Source organism: Salminus brasiliensis, chromosome 24 (assembly GCF_030463535.1).
Source record: "Salminus brasiliensis chromosome 24, fSalBra1.hap2, whole genome shotgun sequence".
In the NCBI taxonomy this organism is placed as follows: Eukaryota; Metazoa; Chordata; class Actinopteri; order Characiformes; family Bryconidae; genus Salminus; species Salminus brasiliensis.
In genome coordinates this window covers 7,467,752-7,494,699 of record NC_132901.1, presented here as the reverse complement: position 1 = coordinate 7,494,699, position 26,948 = coordinate 7,467,752, and the positions used below count along the sequence as shown (strand labels likewise).

The window sequence follows — 26,948 nt, the reverse complement described above, 5'->3', positions numbered from 1 at the left end:
CATAATTTGGATTTCAACAACAAAAAATGTACAAGTAGGCCCATGTTGTTGAACCATGACAATGTATGTGTATGAGGGAGTTACACAATATGTCTGAATGTTTAATATGTGTGGGATATCTGGTACATTGTGTGTATTAACAGTTCAGCCTTCAGTGTACATTTACATTTACATTTATGGCATTTAGCAGACACTCTTATCCAGAGCGACTTACAAGGTTACACGTATTACAGAGGTGGGCCAATGTAGTGTTAGGAGTCTTGCCCAGGGACTCTTATTGGTGTAGCGCAGCATAGTCACCCAGACCGGGAATCGAACCCTGGTCTCCCACATGGTGTTGTTGTAACGCAATGGTAGGTGGTGGTGTTATCTGTTGCGCCACACCAACCACTGTGTATGCAGTTTGTGCTCAGTGCATTGTTTGAGTTGGTCTGGTAGATTGTCTGGTGTCAGGTCCAGATGTTACCATGACCTATGGGTCAAAGGGGACTACAGGAGTGCCTTATGGTGGACTACAGGAGTGCCTTATGGTGGTCATAATTGTTCACACTTGTTTACATCCTGCTCTATTTTCCTCCTTGTCTTGGGGTGGAAACTGCCTATAAAGATCTGGGTACAACCTGATGTCCTCAGACTGAGATGGGATGCTGACACTGACCAAACACAAAATAAACCTCTCCCTACATCTCTAGTCTCTGACTCTTCTTCCCATCTACGTCCTACTATACAACACCTACTGAATGCATTCAGCTTCTTAAATTTACACCCATTGGTGACACAAATGCACACACAGCTTGTCTCTCTGGAGCAGATAAACATGAACCTATTGGCACCATGCCAAATGCAGGCTAGAGGAGCAGTGGAACTGTGTTTTCTGGAATGATGGTGCTCCATCCAATTCTTTCCTGGGATGAACTGCGGTGGTGATTATTCAACAGCCTGACCTTGAAAGAAGTAATGAACAAGGTCTCATGTGTTTCTCTCTATGCACGCTATGCAATTTATGTTAATGGGCATTCATAGTCATTTACCAAGATGAAAGATTAAATAGCCTATATAATGAAAATCTCATTTAATGTTTTTTTTTTTAACTTAAAAAGCTAGAAAAAACAAACACACAAACACATTTTACATAATTATGGTGCATAACAGTTCTTTGTTTTTTTACACATCTTTCATTACTTTGTATTCATTAGTTATCCATCATTTTATACTTTTGCTAACTGGTGTTGACAAGAGACAACTGGGTTTCTAATGTAAGGTTTTATTGTGGACTTTAAGATTATTGCAAAAACAGTAGCTCATAGATTAGGTGAATTAAACCAGACCACACTGAATTGTCAAATTGAGGAATGGATCAGACAACTTGGTGTGTATAAAATATTGTAAAGTATTTAAATAGGGCAAATGTTCATACAGTTAGAGGCAGGGGTTGACCGGGTTGAAAGGAGATTTTTATTTGGTACAAAAAGCTTAACTTAGGCTCAAAATTTATTAAACCTGTGTGCTCCAATCATATGGATTACTGTCAGATAAGTTGCTAGGAGGCAGAGGGTGGAGTCAAGGCAACACTCAGTTTCTATTGATGTTGACAATAGAACCGCTGAATTTATAAGAAGTGGTTTTATATGTGCAAAGCAGGAAGGGAAGATTATTGCATAGGTAGGTTAAAGGCAGAGGCTAAATTTCATCTTTGTCCAACACAAATATTTTTATATTACTTTTCCACCATACAAACACCACATGAATTTAAGTGGCAATTTGGCAGTCCACTATGTATCATGGACAACATTTGCAAAGGGAAATAAACCAAGCATGATGCAACTACAATGATTTGCATACATAAAAAGGTTTGAGATCCTATATCCAGCTTTAAAAGTGTTCAAGTGAGACAGAATACTGGATGATTGCTGGAGTGATTTTTTTATTATTACATTCATCACAGATAGTATAAATGAACTATAAGATAAACATTTTGATTATTATGAATGGGTATTTTAGGATGCTTATCTCTGAACTGTTGTCCAAGATATGCCTTTAAGTCACTTATTTTCTTCTCATGCTCAGTGCTCACAGCTCAGAAAGATCTCATGTGCTCGAATTGATGAGCCATGCTTTACCCAGGCAAAGAGGTCATCTACCCTGGGGAGGGGGTAGGAGTTGAACTGGGAGATGGTCTTTAGCTTTTTGAAACTCCTGTCATGTTTAGGAAGATCTTGGACTTCATGCATCCCTGCGTCACTGGATTTCTGGCTTTCTGACAGACAGATCACAAGCATTGTGAGGCAAATATGTGTTGCTTACCCTCAGCATTGGAGCCTCCCATGGTTGTATTCTGAGTCCCCTGCTGTACACACTGTACACTGTGTAGACACTTCTAGCTCTTCCACCATTGTTAAGTTTGCTGACAACACTGCTGTGGTGGTTCTGAGCTCTGAATAGAGGGCCTACCTGGTGGAGATTAAACAACCAGTGAACTGATGCCAGGATAATCTCCTTCTCATGGTATTGCCACATCAACTCCTTTTAGGACATATTGGGCCAGACTGTAACTGGTTAAACTGATTTACAACATGGACTGATGAAGACTAATAAAATTCAGTTGTGGTTTTATCATGTTTTCTATTTCTTCATTGGTCTGTGCCAGTCCCTTGATGAAATGGAGCCATGTTAAATTTCTTTTTATATGATAAAAACATGGCAGGGCTCTGTTCAGGTCTGTCAAGTCCATCTACACCAGACAATTAACAAGCAACAAGATGTATATTAATGAAGTACTTTTACTCCATTACATTTTGATGTGTTGCATCGTTACTCATTACAAATATAGAAATGTTACAAATCATTTCATGGGCGCAGCTGGGTTTGATGAAGCCGCCTCAACATTGAGCAGGACAAGTGATCAAGCTGTAAGCGTGCATGCTGCTCTGCTGTTCACAGAGTGCTGTAACAAAGCATGTTAATGGAAAGTTGTCTGGAAGGAGAAAAAGGTGCACAGGCATTGGTGATCACTGCATCCTTGAGAGGAAGAGTGGAGAGGCACAGAATTCTGTGTGTCTGAAATGCAGTGTGATGTTTCCTCAGGTTTGGGGTGCCATGTCATTGCTGACCATGATATTATTCTAACTGATGGCCAACTTTCTGGACCAGAACCCCATAGACATTCGATGGAGTAATGTCAAAAGGAAGATGAGAAACCAGACCCAGCATTACAGATGAGCTGAGGCCATGGGCTTGCAGAGCAACCTGGGCTTCAGTAACATCTCAGCAATGCCACAAGCCAGTTGCAGTCAATTGTGATAGCGGAGCCCCCACCAATTAGTGTGTGCATAAATGTACATACTTACAGACTGTACAGACATTGGACATTTCTGTGTTGTACATTCACATTCACAGTCTATTCATGTAGAATATTCTTAGAATCTGAGAGACTGGATTTCTGTAATTTTGCTCATTTTAAGAAACGCATATCTAAAGTGTTTCGAATTTTAAATGTTCTATAGAACATCCCATTGACATCAGAACTGAGTAATATTCATAATTCTATCAATATGCATTTTCAATGCATTAACTAAAATGGGAACTATGTATTTACTCCATATTTCAGTGATTTGTAATTACATTTAATACACTTTTTGAGCAGAAAGCACACATCATGGACAGCTTTTCTAATCTTAGCAGTTCTAACAGAAAAAATGTGTCATACAACTAGCTTAACAAGTTAGATCACCTCTGTGGAAGTGCAGTTGGAAGGAACTTTATAGATTGCTCTATCCTGGAATAGAACTGGACAGACCTGATCATCAGTACATGCTCGGGTACATTTGTGAAATGTCCAAAGACACTGGCATTGCTAGTTGTCATCACCAAGTTCATCTGTAGATAACTGGTACAAAGAGACATTTAGGTCACACTGCAACTGGTATTTGTAAGTTGCTTTGGATGAACATTTCAAATACGTTCAATGTTTGTAAGTAGTTTTGCTCCCCCTAGCACTAGCAATGATCCCCCTAACAATAAGAGAGTAAGGATTTCAACATGTCTCCTTCAATACATAAAAGCTTGCCACTGCCTCTTTTCGAACATCGTTGGGCAGCCAACACACTCAGTGGAAAGGTCCACTATACTGACAGATGCCTGTAACAGCCAACATCACTAAAAAGTGGTGAGGGGAGAGAGAGCACGGGCAGTTGCTCTCCCAAACTCCACTGATGGCAAAGTATGTTTTAGGATTTTGACCTAAATTTTGCGACCTCTATTCCATAGTGGTAGTAAATTAGACTGATTAGCGACTCTGAGCCTTCACAAACACTCTGATCAAGCAGAGAAGGTGAGGCTTTGGAGCTTTATCCGTATGTGAATGCAGTATATTAATGTCACAAAGTACAAATTAAACCTAGTCATTAGGCTTGTGTTGAGTAAGTTAACATTGCGGTGTCAGCGTTTTACAAAAGCTGTGTTTTACCTGTTTGTTATACAAACAAAACCAGTTCACTTGAAGAGCTGGAGAGCATTTTAACTCAGTCAAGAGTGAAGTAAAATGTGTGGATGGGGATGAGACCTTTTCAAGCTCAACAATAAAAATGTGTTGTCTGAGGTGTTCTGGTCATCCTCATGTTTGCTTAAAAACTGCACTACCCACAAACATTAGCGGTTGTGGGTGCAGCTCTTGGTATCAAATACTGTTCAAATCAAAACCAGTTTGGTGTCTACTCCTCCTCTACTGCTTTCTTCTCCCACTCGTTCTGCTGTGGCAGCTGTACAATTTTAGGTAAGTCTCTTTCAATACTTACCCTACTATTCAATATTGTGTGATAATATTCTATAGCTACGACTTTACTCTTTTTGTTTTAAAATGCTGGACTATATTTAGATGAGTATATTATTTGCAAAAATATCAGGATATTTAGGTATAATGCTTAATTATAGACCCAGCCTTCATTTCAGTGTCATTTTAAGTAAATTTAACTAAAGTGACATTGTTTAAGTGATGTTTCATCTATTCACAGTATTGGCTTTGTTGGAGAGCATCATTTAGACGCGACAATGGTAAGTGAGTCTTTCATAAATAGTAATGTGGTCTTGTGGCAAAGCAAATCTCTATATGATTAAAGTCCAATAATAGAGTAATACTGTAGGTTATGTAGTATTGGACAGTTACAGTTCACCTTTGTACATCATGTACAACTGCTGGAGTAGTGTGTTTAATCCTACAGAGGAGGAATTAAGATTTTAGACTAAAAGGTTCTTTTATGGTTTATTCTGCAAAATGTGAAAATTTAGTTGCACAGCCGCTTGACGTTTTAGAAACATGTCTAGAGGTAAAGGCTGGTGGATGGTTTCCCCTGAACATGAGCCACAGTGTAGAAGCTTTTCCTCCTTTGTGTTTCTTTGCTAGAATTTGCATATGGCTTATGGATGTGGGCAGAATTCCAAAGTGCGGGGTCTTTCTCTCTCTTTTGCTGTCTGTATTTCTCGCTTTCTGTTTCTCTCAATATGACTTACATGGGAACCATGGCTATAGCATAAACCTACAGCTTTTGTATATATTGAGGTGTATTAAGGATCAATATTCTTCTGCAGAAGCAATCCTCTTTTCATTTGGTGGTATAATGTTTGCTTCCAGAATTTGCTGGTATTAATTTGAATCCATTCTTTCCTACACAAGAACCTAGAAATTGTCCAGACCCTTGACCAGAAACCATACATTAGTTTTTGTTTTAGATTGTTAGCTCTGTTGTCTTGCCACACCTATGCTTAAGCAGAAAGCCATTGGAATTTCTTTCTAAACCAACCCAATGGAATGCTGTGAAACCACTACTGAAGCGCTTTAGGTCTTTCTCACAGAGGGAGAAGATTTCCTTTGGTTAGGTGTTAGTAAATATTCAACATTTTCTACATATCAGCTATTCATAGCTATCAAAAGTAGCTCATTGTCAGTGATGTTTGGCTTACACCACACCTAACAGTCAGAAAAGTGAAAGCAAAATATCACTACTAGACAGACATACTGTGCACTGTACTTGCAGGTATACTGTGCATGCGGCAGAGAACAGGTTAGTATGTTAGCCAGCGGGTAAAACCAGTAAGCATTATGTTCTGAGTCTTTCATAAATAGTAATGTGGTCTTTCTTTCTAAACCAACCCATTGGAATGCTGTGAAACCACTACTGAAGCGCTTTAGGTCTTTCTCACAGAGGGAGAAGATTTCTTTTGGTTAGGTGTTAGTAAATATTCTGATCCTAAACATTCTGACACTTTAAGCATTAAAAAGGCTCAGATTTGTTTGGACGTCTCACACCTTGATTAGCATATCAATATTGCCATGAGACTCATGATATTAATATAATTTATTGAATAAAGTCATTTAATGGTTGTTATGACAAAGGAAAGTGTTAACAGTAGTGTTGCAGATGTGTAAACTCAGAGAGCATTTAGTGGACATATCCACTAAAGGTCAAGTCAAGTCAAGTCAAGTCAGATTTATTTGTATAGCGCTTTTTACAACTGTTGTCGTCACAAAGCAGATTTACATAATTAGTACTTAATAAAGGACAGAGTACAAAGAAGAAAGAAGAAATAACATGAAGGGTCAAAGACCCCCGTGAGCAAGCCAAACGGCGACAGTGGCAAGAAAAAAACTCCCTCAAAGCTGGAGGAAGAAACCTTGGGAGGAACCAAGACTCACAAGGGGGACCCATCCTCCTCTGGTCAGAACTATTTAAACATTAATGATAAAATTACCAAAGCAGATACAACAGAAAGTTAAAAGTGGTGATAATAATAGTGGCAGACAGCCATGAGTCCATCTAGGTTTCAACACGGCCACCAAACAGGCAGCAGCGGCAGGCGGGAGAGCCGCCGGTCCGCCATGGGTGGTGGCGGGTGGGGGGGCCCGCTGGCCGTACTGGTAGGTGGTAGCTGGTTCCAATGGTTCCAAGGTTCCAATGAACTTTTTTTTTATGAAATAAGTTTTGTTTTTGCTGTTCTTGTTTTCATTAAAATATATTTTTTGTTTGTTTGTGCAGCTGCAAAGGGTTTGGATGCATTTCACATATTTTGTTACTTTAAGTACTGTGTTGTTTACTACCAGCTGAGCAGACTGTAGGAAGATTGGTGTCAGAACACAAAACAATTATAATTTTAATTATTATTCTAATTAAATTAGAGAAATGTTTATTACAATACTAAAAGTTATTCATTTTAATGTATTTTGCCAGCACTTTTTTTGCCTGTACTAATAAAACCAGTTCTGACAGATATGAACAGTATATCTGCTTGTAAATGTACCCTACTTCACACCCCATCAGAAAGGTTTTTTTATATGAATCAGATTTGCAAGAGCCAAGCAACTCTCAAATGTTCTAAAATTCAGAATTAAAAGTTTGCCAGAGGAATTCACCTGCTTTTTTTGACTCTGTCCCAGGCTCAAAGAGGAACTGTGAAGCCCCAGAGTGGATTCAATGCCAATAATGATGCACAGGTTCTTTTCAAGGCCATGAAAGGAATGGGTTAGTCATTTAAATAGTCATTTAACACATGATTGAGAAAAATTTCTATGCTGCTGTTCACTGGGACAAAAAGTCCAGCTGTCGGAACACATGACTAATGAACCAGATTGAAATGCATTTAAATGAACACAAATTTCTTAATAAATAAATTGTATATTCTTCACAGCTTTTGAATAAAAAAAATGTTAATCCAATCAACTAACATGAAGACACTAAATGCCCTGCAATAATTGACTGTCAGCATAGGATTTGCTTTAAATATTTGAAATACAAAGAGTACATTCACTCCTATTTTTTGTTGTCAATCAGGCACCGATGAGGCAACCATTCTGCAGCTAGTGACCTCCCGCAGCAATGCTCAACGGCAGCAGATCAAGGCTGCCTACAAGATCCTGCATGGCAAGGTAACATTAGCATTGTCGAAAATTGACTAGCAGTCAATTTCCAGCAGTACTTCTCATCCTCTCATGGATTACCAGTTTTCTGAGGCATTGAATCAGATGTGTAGGACTAGAGAAATCATATGAGAACCACATGATTCACGATTGTGTTGGGTGGTATACGGGTAATATAGTATCATGTAGTGATTTGAAACAAATGATAATATTTCAGGTTTGCTATGGTCTTTGTTGTTTGATTGTTGTTTAAAGCAGTTTAATGTCTATCTAAAAAAATCTGCTGATATAAAAGAGAAAAAGTGAGAAGTAAGATTTTGATCACGAAGTGCATTCACCAAACAGCATAAAAAATGAATATTAAACCATGCTAACTAGTGGTGCTGTGTCTTCCACACAAGACTGTACTTTTTTAATTCCAGCTTACTGATGCTCTACCAACACAACTTTGAGGCAATGAAGTTGATTTGCTGGTATTGGAGTGACAGTGGATAACAGCCCCACCCAACTAATCTAGTGTTCACTGTTACATACAAGGCCCCATTTTGAAATCCCTGTTTAAATAAGTTGGTGATGCACAGTACAAATAATAAAATAGTATTCCTGAAAGGAAATTAGTTTGACATCTTAGGTGTGCAGTAATGTTCAAAAGTTTGGAATTAATATTTTTAACTATTAAAAAAAATATTTGCAGACAATTGTATAAATTATTTTAATATGCTAGTCTCACTACAACCCCTAGGCTATCATATAAGTTTTATGATGTTTATTAGTTAAAATGTTGCAGAGGATTGATTTCAGAGAAACACAAAATTGTCTGGCGCAGTAATGAAACACACCTGCACATAAATGTGTGTAAAAACAGAGATAAAGAAAAAATAAAAAAATGTAAAAATAAAATTCAGAAATGTAATAAGAAAACCAAAGAAAATGTAATATATGTCTGCAACAATTACCATAGTTTAAATGGATTAAATGTAGTGCATGTTTCTTGGCTTTTGACATCAAGCCTAATCTCAAATAATTTTTTCCTGCACTCTAAGAGCTTATATATAAGAAGATTATATTGTATGTGTAAGGCACTCCCTCTCTTTTGGTTTCTCTCTTTCACTTTCTGTAGGACCTGGTGAGTGATCTGAAGTCAGAGCTAGGAGAGAAGTTTGAGACTCTGATTGTGGGACTGATGGCTACACCTGTAATGTTTGATGTGACCTCACTGAGGAATGCTATAAAGGTACACACACACATGGAGGGGCATTACTGAAATTGTACTAATTTGTTTGTCAAATTGTTCCCCTTTTTTCTCCCAATTTGGTACTGCCAGTGAACCCACTCAATCATAGTTTGTACTAGTGCTAGCAGTGCTCCCAACACTAGAAGGGTAAGGACTATAGCTCCGCTGCACCAGCTAACAGATGCTTGTGCTGGCCAACATCATTTAAGAGTGATGAGAGCTCTCTCAGACTCTGGCCACTGGTGGCAAAGAGGCATGGCTTAGGATTCGAATTTGCAACCCCCAGGCATAGTGGCTTTTTTTTTGTCTCTCATAAGCAATCCTGAATCAGAACATTATGCCTGGATAGATACCATTTCTAGACAATGGCAGCTTAATGTTAATGAATATGCAACTTAGAGTAAATGAATAAACCTACCTAATGCCTAATATGAAGTTTATGTTCTTATTTGTTGTCCTCTCATTTGAATTTTATATTCCACATCTTATACATTTACATGCTAGAATTTAACTGCTTTACTATTCAACGTGAAATGGACATTGTGCCAAGTTACATTTAAGAAACAATGTCCGAACCCAAACAAACACCAGTGTTTATTTTTTAATAAAAATTGCAATGTTCCCACAACATCATGTCATCATACTTTCAATCAGTCATGAGATATTTGCTAAATACAAACAGACATGATTGCACACACTTCCTATAGCCACCCGAGACCTGAGTGATGTTAATTTGTTTTTGTTTTTTGTTGTTGTTGTTTTCTTTAAGGGAAAAGGCACAGATGCAAATGCTTTGATTGAGATTCTGGCCTCTAGAACTCCAAATGAGATTCGAGAGATTATCAAGACCTACAAAGAGGGTAAGAGTGTTCAAAGCGTAGAGGTGGACAATGTATGCAAAAATCGGATCATTTCAGAAGCATTCGAATGCATCATCACATTCTGTTTCTCTGAGGTTTGTTAAAGCAGCACCAGCACCAAAATAATAGAGCTACATCTAAAAAACTTTTGATACCAGGAGTGTCTTCACATACTCCACTAAATCCAAATGGGACTCAGTTTTAGTTGTTACTGGTGACAATAATTGTGGTGGTTGGTTGGTTGGTTGTTATAGAGTATGGCCGTTCCTTGGAGGGTGATGTGACTGGCGACACTAGTGGACACTTTGAGAGAATGCTGGTCATGCTGCTACAGGTATGTCAGTCATTATGGATAATCAGTCATGTTTAAAAAGGCACATTTGGTATTGTTGTAGAGCTACAATTTCTGACCTCAGACCAGCTCTTGGATAGATTTTTTTTTTTTTAAATGACCATTGTCAGTGTGTGTTGACCGTGTGTGTAAAGTGTGTAAATTCATCAACTTTATTGTACCCAGAGGTCCCAGGTGGGTGGAGAAGCTAGGATGATTCTAATGGCCCATGACTGATAGGAGCCCTAATAAATGAATTAATTAAGTATTTGGGGCCCAGTTATATCTTTTCATGGGGCTTAAAACCCCATGGCAGTGCCCCTGATTATACATGATACACTTGTATCCACATTCTGTTGGTAAGTGATCTGATAAGGATAGATGGGAACCATTCAAATAAGGAACATGAAGTAGGGATGGGTATGGCAACTAGAAATAAATAACATGTAAAAACGTAGCTACTGTATGGTCATCACAACAGCAGCAACTCTAGCATGACTTAGCTTACTAAGGTGAAAGAACCCATCCCAGTATGTAATGTAAATAAAACAAAAACATAAAATGAGCTCACTTAAAACTCTAATTAAAGGGACTGCTTTAAATGAGTCATTAATGTAATAGAGGTAGAGACTATGGTGGAAGGAAGTCAAATTTGTGAAAGCACAGAGCAACACTTTTGTTTTTTGTTTGTCAGAAATGATCTAATAATAAATGCTGACTATATAATGGCTGGCAAAATGTATAAGGCACACAAGCTACAGTCTGTAAAAGTACCCCTATATAGTGAAGCTCATAAAATGGCAATTGTGTTTAAGTGCAAGTTAAACATTCCTAAAGTAGATGGTCAGTCTTCGAGTTGGTGCAGATCTAGTGTATGATATTAGACTGTATGTCTGTACTAATGAAAGCTGTTTTGGTTTTAGGCCAGCAGGCAGCAGGGTGTACAAGAGGGTACCATCCAGAGTGATGCTCAGGTATATAAGGAGAAGCTTCTCTCAATTACTACTGCATGCAAGAGTACCTCATCCACTGCGAATAATGTTTTCCTGCGTATGATGTATTTGTGTATTTGTTTATTCTGTATGAGTGCAGGCCCTGTTTGACGCAGGCGAAAAAAAGTTTGGTACCGATGAAGATCAGTTCATCTCCATTTTGGGGAATCGCAGTGCTGAACACCTTAGGAGAGGTAAGTTATTTACACACAGACAGACATACCTATTAGTGCTGGACAATTCATTTTGATAATGACAATATTTTGAAGTGTATTAAAGTCATCTTTAACATTGTGTTCCCTTAAATCAGTGCTTGCTTGCTAATAGGGGTAATGTTGGTCTTGTGTGATCATATTTTGCATGAAGGGGCTGGGTTTTTACAGCAACTTTAATACACATACACTTTATACACTGAGCAAATTATTGGGAAGATCACGCTAATACTGGGTAGGGCCTACTTTTACTCTAAAAACAATCTTCATTGTTCATGGCATGGATTTCTCAAAATGTTAGAAACATTCATTTAGGTTTTTGGTTAATGTTGGCATGATGGCATCACACAATTCCTGTAGATTTCTCAGATGCACCTTCATGCTGTGAATTATCCATTCTACTACATATCAAAGATGTTCTATTGGATTGGATCCATCTACACTCATTGCCATGTTCATGAAACATGCTTAAAAGAACTGTCTTCAGCTGTCCAGCCATCCTCTGGTCTTAACTGCCTCCAAGTGATGATAGCCTAGGGGGAAAGACTACACATTTACCATGATGACTCAGGGAGTGGGACACACCCAATTGCAAATAGATGATAGTTTATTAGTCCCACTGTTGGACTAATAAAGGATTATCTTATTATCTTAAGAAAATACTGAACCCACACAACTAACTCAGTTACTGGGCCTGTTTAGAAATATGATTAATGTGAGGTAAATTATTCAATCTAACATCAGGCCAACATCATCAATGGCAACCAAATAATCTAATCTAATTTATTATAAATTGAGATCGATAAAGATACCATTTGAATCTGAAAAATGATTACAAATATTCACTTGACTCAAAATAGTTGAGTAATATATGAGCGAGATTAAAGCAGGCTTAGACTTAAATTATTTGGGTAAAAACAGTTTAACACAGGATAGCGTAAGCTAGCAAGAAAGCTCACAATAAAAATACAAAGACAGCCTGTAAAGTATGACTTAGCTATCTACCTTGCCATGATGTTTTTCATGGAAAACAAGTGTTCTCCCTAACACACTTCCAAATTCTTACTTTGTCTAAAAGAATCCTTATCTACAACAGACAAACTTTTGGAGTGAGGTAATGGCGAACAAAAAAAAAACTTGACAGAGAGTGATCTGAAGTGACATTGTGAGTGATCTTCATGTAACATTAAAACTTTTGGCTTGAAGTAAAAATCTTACTTAAGTAAAATCATTGCTTTTTTAAAGTCAATTTAAGGGCAATGTTATTTGCTTTGGGGTAAGATGATGTTTAAACCTAAAATCATGTTTTTGATTCAATCAATATGAAAATACACTTTTTCCATTGCCTTTTTATGGTTGATGTGACCATTACTTGAGGCAGATGGTCAAAATGCATTACACTGCTGTCATTCAATTAACTGATTAGATAATTGCATGAGTAGGTGTACAGTCTCCCTAATAAATTGCTCAGTGAGTTTAGGTTTTGGGCAGTAGAGAAAAACACTTTTGACAAGCCTAAAACTGGCTTGTCATGATCGAGTGAGACATTAAATAAAAAAATAGTTAAAATGTGTCCAAATAAGAATACGTCTGTCTCTATGACCAAGGTTTAATTAATCTGTAACTGCTTCCAGTGCAAATGTTTTGGCCTTTTGTTTGTGGATAGAGTTTTATTAGCCAAACATGGCTAATAAAGTGGCAGTACGAGTGCAGGAGTTAAGCGGAAATGAGCGGAAAACCACATTTGGCTGGAAATCACTGCATATTATTAACATATATTATGTCCATGATCATCTTTGTTCTTCACTACAGTGATGCAGTTACTTTATGGATTAAAACAAATAAAAATAAACTCGTTTTACACAAGCATCAGTATAAACAATAAGAATTCCTCCTTCAACATTGGTGGATAGTGTTAAAGAAATGCTAAGAAAGGAACAGTGAAAAACTAATCTTAGCCCAGAAGCAGTAAGCATGCATCACACCACATTTGTGGAAAGAGTAAATATATATTGCGAGATGATGCTAGTTTCTGTCATATTTCTTCTCAATGATTTGTGATGGAGAGTGATGGGAGAACTGCCCACTACCCAATTTGTATGGTATCATTGTACTCTGGTCTGGTCTATATTTTGGGTGATTAAAAAAAATAAATATAGAAATACAGTCTTCACAGGTGAAACCAAGTCTTAGACCAGAAGTATACATTTAGAGTTTATTGTTTTAACAATCAATCAGGGCACACCTGGGCAGCAATAAACACTTTCCAATTCCAGTATAATGCTCACTTGAAATGGGCTCAAACAAAGGAGCATTGTTTTTACATTTTTCACACACCTATGGAAATAAAAGTTGGATTCTGATCCATCAGTCTCCATTGCCAATGTCCAAGCCCCATCCATTGACTGCTGTCTAAATGAGAAACCCTGACGTCACATTGCCATGGGGTGGCTTACTCAGACATTTTCCTCCTATGAAACATTCTGGGAGTGTCTGCCTTTTCTAACGTTATTTCTTCTTTGTCTTTGATTAATTACGAATTACGTAAAGCTGCTTTGTGACAACAGTTGTAAAAAGCGCTATACAAATAAATCTGACTTGACAAGGAAAATGTAGCAGTCCCTGAAGTCCCTGAAAAAAACAAAAAAACAAAACAAAAAAAAAAAACACACAAATGTTCTCTCTCCCTCTTATACAGAATGACACTACTGGTCACTATAGTAAGGCCCTGCTGCTGCTGTGTGCTGGAGATGATGCCCAAGTCATTACATTTGACAGTACTTGTTCTCTTCTCTGTGCAAAATGTGATTGGTTATAAAAGAAGTAGTTTAATCAAAGGTGTAAGAGACAGTGCCATGTATTCACGCACAAGATGACAACATCCATGTTATTTCTTCTACTGATTTAATTCTTCTTAATTCTTCTACTGAAATAAAAATGTCAGTCCCTGAAGTTTTACTGCCTTGGGACTGGACAAATCAGTCATACTCAATGTTTATTATATCATTGTACTACCCATTACCAACTTTTACACTGTAACATCCTCATTGTTCCATTTCATGTTTTTAATTTTGCAGTGTTTGATGCGTATTTGAAACTGTCTGGATTTCAGATAGAAGAAAGCATTCAGAAAGAAACTTCTGGAGATCTGAAAGAAGTGCTGTTGGCTGTGGGTAAGACACACACAAACACTTTCTTTAGTGTACCATGAATGAAGTTCCTTAACACATAACACATTAACATAACCCCCTCCTCTCTCAGTAAAGTGTGCCAGAAGTGTTCCAGTCTATCTCGCTGAGTGCCTGTACAAATCCATGAAGGTATGAGTGTCAATAATGCTGAAATGTTTACTATGGTGCTGAAACTAAAATTGATTGAGTGCTGTTTGAAGTGCTGTCCACGGTTCTGAACTGATTGTGCCAGGTAACTGCTTTATTTCATTCTTTGTAGTCTTTAAATTGAGCACTTGAATTATTTTATTAAAGGTGCTATAAAATGGAAAAATATGCATTTACGATGGGGAATGGAGAGAATTCAGTACATCTTTAAAATTGACATACACCCAGTCCCATTACCTAGTGAATATGAAGGTATTATTTGTGGTTCGCTTGAAGATCATTCAGCACAGTAGTCTCCAATCCTTCTCCTGGAGCCCTACGTAGATCATCTAAAACAGTGTGTCAGAACTGAGACAGTTGGTATGAGTATTGCTGATATGGTGATGATATATTGACAGTGTCTGTTGTTTCTGCAGGGGACAGGCACTGATGATGCAACCCTGATAAGAATCATGGTCTCTCGCAGTGAAATTGACCTGCTGGATATACGTGCAGAGTTCAGAAAGATGTTTGCAACCTCTCTGCACAACATGATTAAGGTATGATTATGTAAAAAATAAAAATAAATAAAAATAATAATAATAATTCAAGGACATTAATTATGGCAGCAATACAAGAGAAAAATAAGTTTTTTTATTAAGTCACAGTTTTAAATAGTTGGCCTACAAGATTTGGATTGTGTAATGTAATATGTTTCCCACTCTGTAATGTAGTGTATCTTCTACTGGTCCACTGATTTATATATATATATATATAAAAAAAAAAAAAAAAAATTTAAAAAAAACAACACAAATGTTCTCTCTCCCTCTTATACAGAATGACACTACTGGTGACTATAGTAAGGCCCTGCTTCTGCTGTGTGCTGGAGATGATGCCTAACTCATTACACTTGACAGTACAGTACAAAATGTGATTGGCTATAAAAGAAAAGTTTAATCAAAGGTGTAAGAGACAGTGCCATGTAATCACGCACAAGATGACAACATCCATGTTATTTCTTCTACTGAAATAATTCTTCTTAATTCTTCTACTGAAATAAAAAAATGTATGCATAATTATACAAAATTCTTGCTCTTATTTTGGTTTATACACACGTTCACTAGTGTCATGATCCACTGGGTCAGACAATGAGGGAGAACACTCGCAGGGGATGGACCAAGGCGAGAGAGTTTATTAACTCAAACAGGGCAGAAAACAATGAAAAAGCAGCAACAGACTAACAGGGTTAACGTGACAACCAAACTGGGCAAACAGAAGAGCACACCTGTGGCTGGTGAGGGACGAGGTCTAGGCTAGCATGCCAGGGCTGAGCCAGAACGATACGGAAAACCTAAACCTACAGACAGTACCTGGGGAAAACCGTGAAACAGAGACAGCGCGGGTCAGGCGCTTCTGAGACTTACTGGACCTCCGGAGCTGAGGGATCCGCTGCCGAACCCAAACAACAGAACCGAGATAATGACGGGGATAGCTTACCAGAACACAGGCGATAACTAGAGCGCGCACCAGAGCTGACTTCCTTGACGAGAGCTTCACAACCGAAGCGAGGAGAGTTCAAGCCATGTTATGTGTGAACGCACCAGCCCACAGATGTAACACATCAACAGAACGTGAAGACAAACACAGTGACTCAAACTGAACAGTGAAGCAAGAACAAAACATGACTGTCAACATAAAAGTCCTCTTCAACATTGGAGTCCATGACATGACCGTGATAGGGAGTTCTTGATCGCCTGTGAGCCGCGGCCCGAGACCGCCCCTGGGGCAGCCACGGCGGCGCGGGCGTGACAACTAGCCAAAACACTTGAAACAGGAAGCTCCACTTTACAAGCTCTTCTTGTTATTCCTTCTTCAGCCCATCATCAGTATCAGTCTCTTCCCACAGAGCTTCCCTTGGCTGGATATTGTTGGGTGGTAAACAGAACAGACTAAAAATAAAAGTAAACTAAAAATATAAATATAATTAAAATATAAATATAATTTTCTTGCAATAACTGCATTAAGCCATTGTCTTAAGTTCCTTTGGATTCAACCGGATGCATTTCTTTGTAAATTGGCAAACAATGTTTCTGAAGACTTCATTCTGCTGCTACCATCATACCATCGCCTAAACCGTTATGTTTTCGAAGCCTTCACCTGAAGTGTGGGCACTGATTGCTTTATTTTCTGATCTTTTAAACAAGTGTTAGTGCAAGGTTTAAATAGTCAGAGGATTTATAAAGAAGGGAAATTAGAAATTGTCCAACTGGCAGTTTGGTAGTTTGACACTATATGACACAAAAATGGGGGAAAATATATAGGCTTTAAGGTGGCTGCTACTACACATTATGAAAAATGGTTCTCTGTCACAGTGGAATCCCTTTATTGTGTTATATAGAACCATTTTAAACATGAAACCTTAAAAACTATTTTGAGTGATTGTAAAGAGTGATTTTGTAAGGTATATTTTGAGTATGTTTTTTTGTCCATGCCTTTTAAATTTAAGGGTGTGTGCCACCATGCATGTGTTCGTTTGTGCTTGTGTGACAAGAATATGTTTGACCTAATTTGCCACTGTGTGCAAGTAATATGTAGATGTGTAGACCAGTGGAAAGGACAAAGGGGCAGATGTTTTAAAAAATAGGTGTGGGCATAGGACAGGGGCTTGGCCAATGAACGTCTGTGAATTAAGGGGTGGGAGGGTCACGCCATCTCAAGCCACAAGGCAGAATAATGCAGATGAAACTTCTGTACCTCCAGAACAATGCACATTCATTGTTTTTGTGTGCATGTATGTGGGGGAGAGAGAATAACGTCATAATTAATTAAATGATTAATTACATTTGTAAAGATGAAGAACAACAGTTTGTAAGTCTCATTGCTTGCCATTCAATTCAATTCATTTGAAATGTATTTATATAGTGCTTTTCACATTTAATGGTGTCTCAAAGCTGTACAAAGATTTAAGCTCAAGCCTCTTTTGAACAAGCCAGTGGTGACAGTGACAAGGAAAATCTTTCTCAGATCCAGAGGAAGAAACCTTGAGAGGAACCCTGACTCAAAACGGGGACCCATCCTCCTCTACTCAAAATACCGGATAGCACAATAAAAAGCAAAACAGGAATAAAACAACAATACTGAATCAAGAGTGGCAAATGTGCCATAAAGCCATAGAAGATGAAAAACATGAGTGAAATAAGAGTTCAAAGGTTAGAGTTGGGGGGCTTTATGAGAGAAACGTCTTTCCTCAGGGTTGATTCTTCTAAAGTAAGTAACTAACAGAAGGCCAGCATCCTGCGAACAAAGTGTACGTGATGGTTGGTAGGGTTTAAGACATTTCCCAAGATACTGTGGGGCCAAACCATTTAGTGACTTACAAGTCAGAAGGAGAATTTTATAATCAATGCGGAATGTAGCTGCTAACCAGTGCAGAGACGAAAGAACAGGACTAATATGGTCAAATTTCCAAACCCCTAGTGAGTACTCTAGCAGCTTCCAACCAGAAGGGCATTACAGTAATGCAAGCCATGTTATGTGTGAACATGTTCATGTTTTTATTCTATCACTGTATTGCTATTGTTTGTTGAATGCTATTGTCAGACTACATTCATTTATATATGCTTTGCAAATAGTAAAGCACCTGCCATGTATGTGTTGGTTGGGTGTGTGTGTTGGGGGGGGGGGGGGGCATTAAGCCCACTTCCCTTCTGGAAATCTTTTTTCTGCCTGTGAGCCCAGGTGCAACTGATAAGCATGTAGGAACATGAACGTTCACGTGAATGAAACACTCATACAAATACCCAGCACTGTCTGGGAAGTCTGGAACGTTTTTTTTTTTTATTCAGTCATAATATGTACAATAACCTACACCAGATGGTATACAATATCTTTGGGAACAATGATAAATCATATACTTTAATTTGTTCTGTCGCTTCAAGATCTGATCACTTTAAAAACATCTGGATATTAATTTTATTATAACTTTTATCATTTTATAATTGTATAAATTGTTGTCTAAAGAACTTTTTGAAACGTTGAAACACATGAGGGTGTACCAGACTCACAGTAACTGGCCTTTACATTTTTAAGATATTTACATGTATACTGGTTGAGCTGGTGTTTTTGGATAGTAAATATAATGGCTATATAATGACTTTGCAGCTACTGGTTCCTTTCAGCAATGAAATATGAGTAATTAAGGCTCATTTCATTACCCCATTTCACACCATTCCACTCTGAATGACTGGTAACACAATACTTGCATTATGTTCCTTTGATACCAATAAAGCAGGCAAAAATAGCTAAAATAGTGAAGCTAAAAATGAGAAACATAAATAAAACATAATGTGTATCAAAGAACAGTTTAGTAAACTGATCAGAAGCAAAAACAGTGTACTGAGCTTTTCAACGGTTCAGTGAATCCAAACCACCAGTGGCCTCAAGAAACATAATGTGTGGGGCTGTGAAGGGCAAAACCACACAGGTATGAAAAGAATCAGGTGAGGTTTACCGGCATACCCACCCCCCAATGCACACACACACACCCACACCCTCTTGTTTTGAATGCATGGTTTCTGTATCTTGCTATCACACTGTGACAGTGGACAAGAACAGTCTGTCATGGTTGTGTGGCTGTGAGTGCATGTGACTGCAACATATTTCTAATCGACAATCTTCTAACTGTTGGTGTGTGAGTGTGTGTGTCCTTGAAATGCTCCTCTGCTCCACAGTTTATCAATTTAAATCAAACCAATCAGAGCATAATTAAAGCATTTGCATACAGCTAGTGATTAACTTGAACTTACACTTTTACGCAGTCTCCTTTAATTGCAGGGCCCCATAATGTTTGGGACATAGCAATGATAGGTACATTAAAGCAGTCAAGTACTTTTTGGCATATCTCTTGAAGTCTGTAATTCATAAGTCTGTGATCACAGTTATTGCCACTTTGCCACTTTATTATATTCACATAATTTATAAACATTCAATTCAATTTATTTTGGGTGACTGTTTTTTTCTTTGTGAAAAAACACCTGTGTTGCCTGAGCAGTATGTTTTGGATCATTATCTTGATGTAAAATGCACGGCCCAGTGAGTCTGGAGTCTGGAGTCTAGAACTAGAGAAGATAAAATGTTCCTGTACACCTCTGAATGTGCTACTACCTTCAGGAGTTATGTCATCAGTAAGGATAAGTGCGCCACTAGCTGTGGCAGCCATACATGCCTAGGCCATGACACCCCACCACGTTTTCAGATAAGGTGGTATACTTTGGATTGTGGCCAGTCAACACTTTGCTCTTATCATCACTGTGATACAGGTTAGTCTTGGTCTTTTCACCACCAGACCTTTTTCCAGAATTCTGCAGTTCTTTTAAATATGTTTTAACAAACATATTCCAAAGTAGGCCACTCTCGAAACTAATTCCAGTATGTATTAAAAACATTACATTACTGTTAGAATATGCAACTTACTGTTTATCTTTATATATTTTTGCATAAGACTGCATTCACACACCGACCAGTTACAGTCACTACACTACTCTAATAAATTTTAAAATAAAGACACAAAAAGTCACAAAAAATATTTATGGTATAATTTTAAAATTTTTCAAAAATGTTTTTAATACATAAGTACTAAATCAATTTTGTTATAGAGCCAAATAGAGCTAGCTAGTGCTAGTTATTGCACAGGCAGATACAGAGGCACACACAGACGTTGATCCAGTAATGTTACTCCAACACTGAACTGATGATGTAATCAACTAAATGGCACCAGATCACAATCTAAAAAATGTCATGTTCATTTTGGTAATTCTATGTACACTAGCATACGAGCTAGGAAGGTGTGTCTCTCTCACAGTGCAGTGTAGCTAGTATTATGTAGAAATGCAGTACCATGCAGTGAAAGTCGAGTTCCTTATTACTCTCTACCTGTATAAATTAAAGCTAATAATGGCACTTTTCACGCTTGGTGTCAATTTACTGCATCTTCACAGACTGACTGTTTACAAGCTGAAAGATATGAGCTAAAAAAGGCTTAGCTAGTAACTATAGCAAGCTGAGGAACAGACCACTAGCTTATATCTGTTTATCTGAAAGACTGGATGCCTTTCTCTGTGTACATATAATCTTACTTAATTTCTGTGTTTAGAAATAGTTATGGAGGATATAAAAACGTCTGCAGGACAATGTAAACTAGTATCCGAGTTGGAAATAACTGAAAATGTACTATTGGCAAAAAAAAAAAAAAATGCTAAAAACAAATCCTGCTCAAAATGACCCTATTGTTATTTACAGGATAAAATATGTTTACTGTAGAATTCACTCACTACTGAATTTTGACCATGATGCTTTACAGAGCTACAGTAACATGTTGCATTCAGAGTGTACAGTAAGACTGTTCACTATACATCAATACTTTAAAAATGACCCTACTCTCAGACTGTCTTTTCACTTTTCCTCATCGATCTATGACAGACTACCTTCACATTATCTATTCTACATAACATGAACTGAGCCTGTTCTGAGAGCAAAACAGTAAAATATCTTGTTCTCTCCTCTATCACTTTTTCTGACACCTTTTCAACCTTTTAGTGACATCTTTAGTGCATGAGTTTAACACATGCGTCTTACACAATAGGTTTTAGAGACCCCAATAGCCTAAACATGACCTTGCCACATGTTTTTTTCTGCTACAGGGGCAGACCTGTCTCAAATACAATTAATTATTAGCTTCAAGTGTCTTAGATTATTATTATTATTATTATTATTATTATTATTATTATTATTATTTATGTTATTATTAATAAAAATAACACCTACCACCACTACTACTACTAATAATAATAATAATATATTCCTGAATGTCCAGCCATTCAGTAAGTACAAGTATGCTTGTATTTTGCTACTAGATCTTTTACCATATTTTTGTGAGGAAATCATGACATTCAAATTCAGTGACACACACACACACACACACACACACACACACACACACACAGACGAATTAAAACATTTTTATACATTTATTTTACACATATTTATGTTTTAATAATGTGGGGAGAACAAAAGATTGAACAGCTGAATCAGAATATTTACCTTATTTACTCTTTTAAAAAAAAGTTTACACGCTAAGACATTCAAAATATCTTTCTGGAGTTATATCAACACCGTTCTGGGCTGAGTCCACTACAAGGCATAACATTTCTCGAACAAAATTTTATCGTTCTTCGCAAATACTTTCTAATCTCAAAAGGACTCGACATTTGATGTGTTCAAAACTTTAGCTTAAATCACAACGTTGGATCTGCTTTCCTCTGTTCTTGTATATAAACTTAATTCTGTTCTAGAATTCTATTCTAGTATGGAGAAATCAATGCATATATTTTAGTAAATATAGTAAATAAGTGTCTCAGGCATTAGGAGTATTTACACAGATTAACCATTACATTTATACCAGCTCCCAAATATTGAGCATGTCCCCCTCATGCCTCCGAAACAGCTCTGGCCACCTTTGGTAGCTTATCACTAATTCAGCTAACTCATTAATTCTGCACCATTCGAGCTCATTCAACACTAGAAAGCTTTACTGTGTGAGTGTATTTATCACACTATCACCTCCACCGCCCCCTCAGCAGTCTCCTTCACTCTGTACTATGGTAAACATGAACCTACAAAAGCTCGCCCACGTCTCTCCACACTTCTCCTCGGCGAGCTTGCGGTGATCTGCGCTCCCTGTGCACTCCGGCGCGGCGGAGCTCCCTAAAAGCTCCACCGTGGTTTTCACTGTTGTCGTTGTTTTCGCTACTGCCTCTTCTTTCTTCGGTCTCTCGAGTCTGAAGTGCGCGGCTGGTGGTGCGTGCGCGCACATCCCCACCCGCAACACGGCGCGCTCGTCAGCACACAGCTGCGTTTGCTTCGCGAGAGCGCGTGCGACCTGCCTCCAGTAGCGGCGCGCGCCGCCGCTGTAAGACGCGCAAGCCGCAGGCTCGCCCACGTACTGGCACGAAAATCTGCCGAGCGCGTGGGTCCGGCGTTTAGGCTCGCAAGCGACGCGGAGAAAGAACGTCTTCTCTCCGTTTGCCGTCCACGTGCACCGGGAGCCGTCCTGCGCCGTAAATCTGCCCTCGAAGATGCTCCAGTTTCCGGTGCGCGTGCTCACGATTACGCCACTTTCCCGCTTTTTTCCTCCACTGCGCGCTCTCGCGCCCTCGCCAATCAGCAGCAGTAACAACAGCCCAAGACATCCAAGCTGCCACATCTGTATCTCACACGCACGCGCCGTTCTGAAATAACTAATCATAAATAATTAACCATTGTACAGCACGGAAACATGATTTTGCTTGAGAAATATAATCTGAGGAAAAACGCGTACATTTGTTTTTATTTTTTTGTTACAATATATTCTATTTCAATAAACAGCTCTTTGTAGTTTGATTTGGATTTATACTGATTGAGTTTTGCTGTGTTGTGTATTTAACATTTCCACTGTTTTCACAATGTAAATAAGGTAGTGATTTTCTGATTTCAATGGTGGAAATAGTCAGCTGATTGTTTTCACTGGAGGAAATACCTCTCCCGCGCTAAATTTTAAATTCATCCTCATATTTATTACTTACCAGCAAAAGATGCCTGTAACGCTCCCAATCCAGTCTTTACAGCGCGCTCCTCAATCTGCCCCTCATATATACTGCCAGTGACACACCCACCTCCCACTGAATACCCAGATACTTCGTGCTCAAACGCACATACAAACACACCACGCAGGACAACCAGGGGTGGGAAATTATCATTTTGGACAAGAATGTTTTGGCCCATGGGAACCCCCTGGAAGCTAAAGCTTTTTGTAATTGTGAATATGAAACCATAACTAAAGCATTTATTTATAGATAACACATACTTTGTGTTCACCTAATAAAATAACACATTAATGCATGCCTTATGAACAGTGAGAGAAGAGACAAGACCAGTCACAAAACTGAATCTCAATACCAACATATCACCAGGTCATTACTCGACTGTACCTGTGACCCTGCCTCTCCACCTGCCACTCCACAATCTGAGCTATCACACGGTCAGGTTGTTTCTGTCACTTGACAAAATATAACACTGATGCTGCCAAATGAACAGTGAGCAAAACACGTATGGCTTTACGTAAGTATTACGTAAGTATTACGTAAGTAATACGTAAGTATTGCTGACTCTGCATTTTAGCAACTGAGATTTCTTTTCTTTGACTTGTAAAGTAGCTCCTAATATCCACCTTTCTTTTTTGGCTTTCATCCTGACTGATCATATCACCAAATTAAGATAATTGCCAAACACACACTCACACAAACCTTCAGGGTTTAATATGATGTCGGGTCACCATTGGCAGCTATAACAAATATATATCAAATGTTCTGGGAAGGCTTTCCACAAGGTTCGCTTACCAGGTCTTTATGGACCTTGCTTTGTGCACTGGTGCGCAGTCATGTTGGAACAGGAGGGGCCATCCCCAAACTGTTCCCGCAAAGTTGGGAGCATGAAATTGACTAAAATCTCTTGGTATGCTGAAACATTGAGAGATCATTTCACTGGAACTAAGTGGCTGAACCCAATTCCTGAAAAACAACCCCACACCATAATCCCCCCTCTACCAAACTTTACACTTGGCACAATGCAGTCAGACAAGTATCGTTTTTCTGACAACCACCAAACCCAGACTCGTCCATCGGATTGCCAGATGGAGAAGCATAATTCGTCATTTCAGAGAACTTCTGGTGATGTAAGGCTCATAGCCTCATATTCAATTAAATACCAGTTAGTAAACATTACAGCATTTATAAAAAGCTTCTTCAGTGGGTGTCAGCAGTGTTACCCACTTAGCAATAAGAGGCAGAGCACACAATGAAGTCATCTACAAACAAGGCATCTTGATCTAAGGGTGATCAAGGGCCCAGTGTTTAGATTGATATACATTATGTTTGGTTGGGTTTGGTTTTCAACCCCGCTGAAAATCCGGCATGTCCAACTCAAGCTGGGTGAACAGCTTAGTTATGCATATTTTGGTTTGAGTTTGAAGGTCTATAAGCATGATCAATTTGACCAAGGGGGACCACCAGTATGACCAAGCTTGACAAACTTTGTTAACCAGCATGACCAATGTGTTTTTAAAGTTGTTTCAGGTGGATTGTTGCTTGCTTGAGAAGTATGTTTATATTTACTGTTCTTATGATGTATGTTATTATGATGAATCTGTACAGTTACCCCGGCAACTGGCTTGAGGTCTGTGAATGGGTGTAAAGAACCAGTGACGGTCTGAATCCACTTGTAAGACACTTGTAACTTACTGCACTTTATTCATGTAGAAAGGAAGCTGCTTTGCGATTTCACAACTCAGCAAAAACCTTCAGCAGGTTTCCACTGTATGCAAATTAGCGCGCCCACCCTGTTGCATAAGCCAGAGTATGTTGGAGGAAGGGATGTTAAAAAGGATGTTCTTCAAGGGTTTCTTGTGTTAAATGGTCTTTACTAGGTTAAATGATTCTTTGTAAGAAAAAACACTTGTATATGGTTCTTAGAGAACCATTTAGAAAAGGAAGGAGAAGAAGATGAACCAACCAAGAAGATGAATCACCTGCTGTGTTGCACACATAGGAATTCGATCTCTGCCTTTAATCCATCCTTGTAGTGAACACACACATATACATGAGGCCACACACACACTAAGGGGACAGTGAGTGCCTGAAGCAGTGGGCAGTCCTAGCTGTGGTGTCCAATGTATGCAACAAAGTAGGGGTTAGGTGCCTTGCTCAGGGGCACTTCAGTCATTTCCTATCATAAGGCAGTGTCTCTAACTTTCAGACCATGGCTGCTGCACAGCGGTTACATAGCACGAAATGGGGTTCCACTGTTGTCATGAGCCAAAGTTCAATAAATCAAATCCAAATGAAGTGTTGTAGTTGATTCTGTATGACGGAATGTAAAAAGCTTATTCTGGATTGGAATTTAGAGCTGAATCCCTTCTTGTAAAATATGTAGTGGTTGCCACCTAGTGGTCATTTATTTAGCAGACTAAAAACATATGAGCTGGTGTAGTACACACATATGCAGACTTGTTTGTTATAATAGAAAGTTTGTTGCTTATTATTTTTTAACTAAATACAGCATTTAGACTTGCCGAAGAATGTTGTAGCATTGGATCATTTGCACCAATTGCTTCAAAGATTTAAAAATACTGTGACTCCTCAAACACTGTCCCAACATTTAGCAGCCAAGGGATCCTCTAAGCAACTGCTCTCTAAGATAATAATCTTCATGGAAAAGACGTCAGAAGAAAAACTCTCCTGCATCCACACCAAAAAAACTTTTTTTTTTTAGATACTGTAGATACTATATATAAATAAGTTGTTTTTTGTTTTTTTTAAGGTATTACTTTCCACTATTTGTATCTACCTTATATTGGCGTTCTACCATTAAAAACAGAAAAAAATTCACTATGTATCCAAATGTATCCAAATCCAAATGATTGCAGTCAGCTACTTTAAGTTGCACCCATTGCTGACACAGATGTGCAAGTACACATGGCTTGTCTAGTCCCTGTAGAGAAGTATTTGGATCAGATAAACATGAATCTATGGCACCATGCCTAATGCCACGTGTGGGCTAGAGGAGTATGAAGCAATGCAGCTTTGAGCTGTGGAGCAGTGGAACTGCCTTCTCTTGAATGATGATGCATTGGGGAGTTGGGGATGAGGCTGGGTGATGATCATCCAACATACTGACCTCGCTAACGCTCTTATCCATGAATGTAACTAAATCCTCACAGCAATGCTTCAAATCTAGTAGAAAGTCTTCCTTGGTCACAAACAGACATGAATCCAACAAAAGCAGGATAAACTCTTTTTAACACCCTTGATTTTGGTAAAAACAATGAATGAGCAGGTGTCCCAATACTTTTGTCAATAGTAGTTTAGGTCTATATAGTGTATTTTAGGAAATTTACATTGTTGTCACAGAGAAATCATTTTATTTCATTGTTTTTGCTTTACCTTTATATTTATTAAATGACACTTCTCTGTATAGTTAAATATGAAGTTCCACTTTTACAAAAAC

General features: G+C 38.3%; 2 protein-coding genes and 1 long non-coding RNA gene across 3 annotated transcripts in view; 1 reads left to right on the top strand and 2 right to left on the bottom strand.

Moving 5' to 3' along the window:
- LOC140547088 (uncharacterized) overlaps positions 1–16,489 on the bottom strand; it is a 45,646-nt gene extending 29,157 nt beyond the window's left edge. Inside the window, exon 1 of the long non-coding RNA XR_011978390.1 lies at positions 16,350–16,489. This is a non-coding gene — a long non-coding RNA (uncharacterized lncRNA). The remainder of the gene's footprint in view (positions 1–16,349) is intronic.
- Positions 2,112–15,752, top strand: LOC140547189 (annexin A5-like). Its single transcript, XM_072670778.1, has 12 exons — positions 2,112–2,153; positions 7,385–7,511; positions 7,821–7,915; positions 9,027–9,140; positions 9,910–10,000; positions 10,255–10,334; positions 11,255–11,305; positions 11,424–11,517; positions 14,613–14,708; positions 14,797–14,855; positions 15,290–15,412; positions 15,690–15,752. Exons 1-12 carry the CDS (start codon positions 2,112–2,114, stop codon positions 15,750–15,752), a joined length of 1,035 nt encoding a protein of 344 aa, XP_072526879.1.
- A 5,989-nt stretch (positions 16,490–22,478) lies between the features above and the next one.
- fgfbp1b (fibroblast growth factor binding protein 1b) lies at positions 22,479–23,530 on the bottom strand. Its single transcript, XM_072670636.1, has 2 exons — positions 23,471–23,530; positions 22,479–23,146 (listed from the first exon to the last, which is right to left on the bottom strand). Exon 2 carries the CDS (start codon positions 23,110–23,112, stop codon positions 22,483–22,485), a length of 630 nt encoding a protein of 209 aa, XP_072526737.1. The 5' UTR covers positions 23,113–23,146; positions 23,471–23,530; the 3' UTR covers positions 22,479–22,482.
- Positions 23,531–26,948: the final 3,418 nt, after the last annotated feature.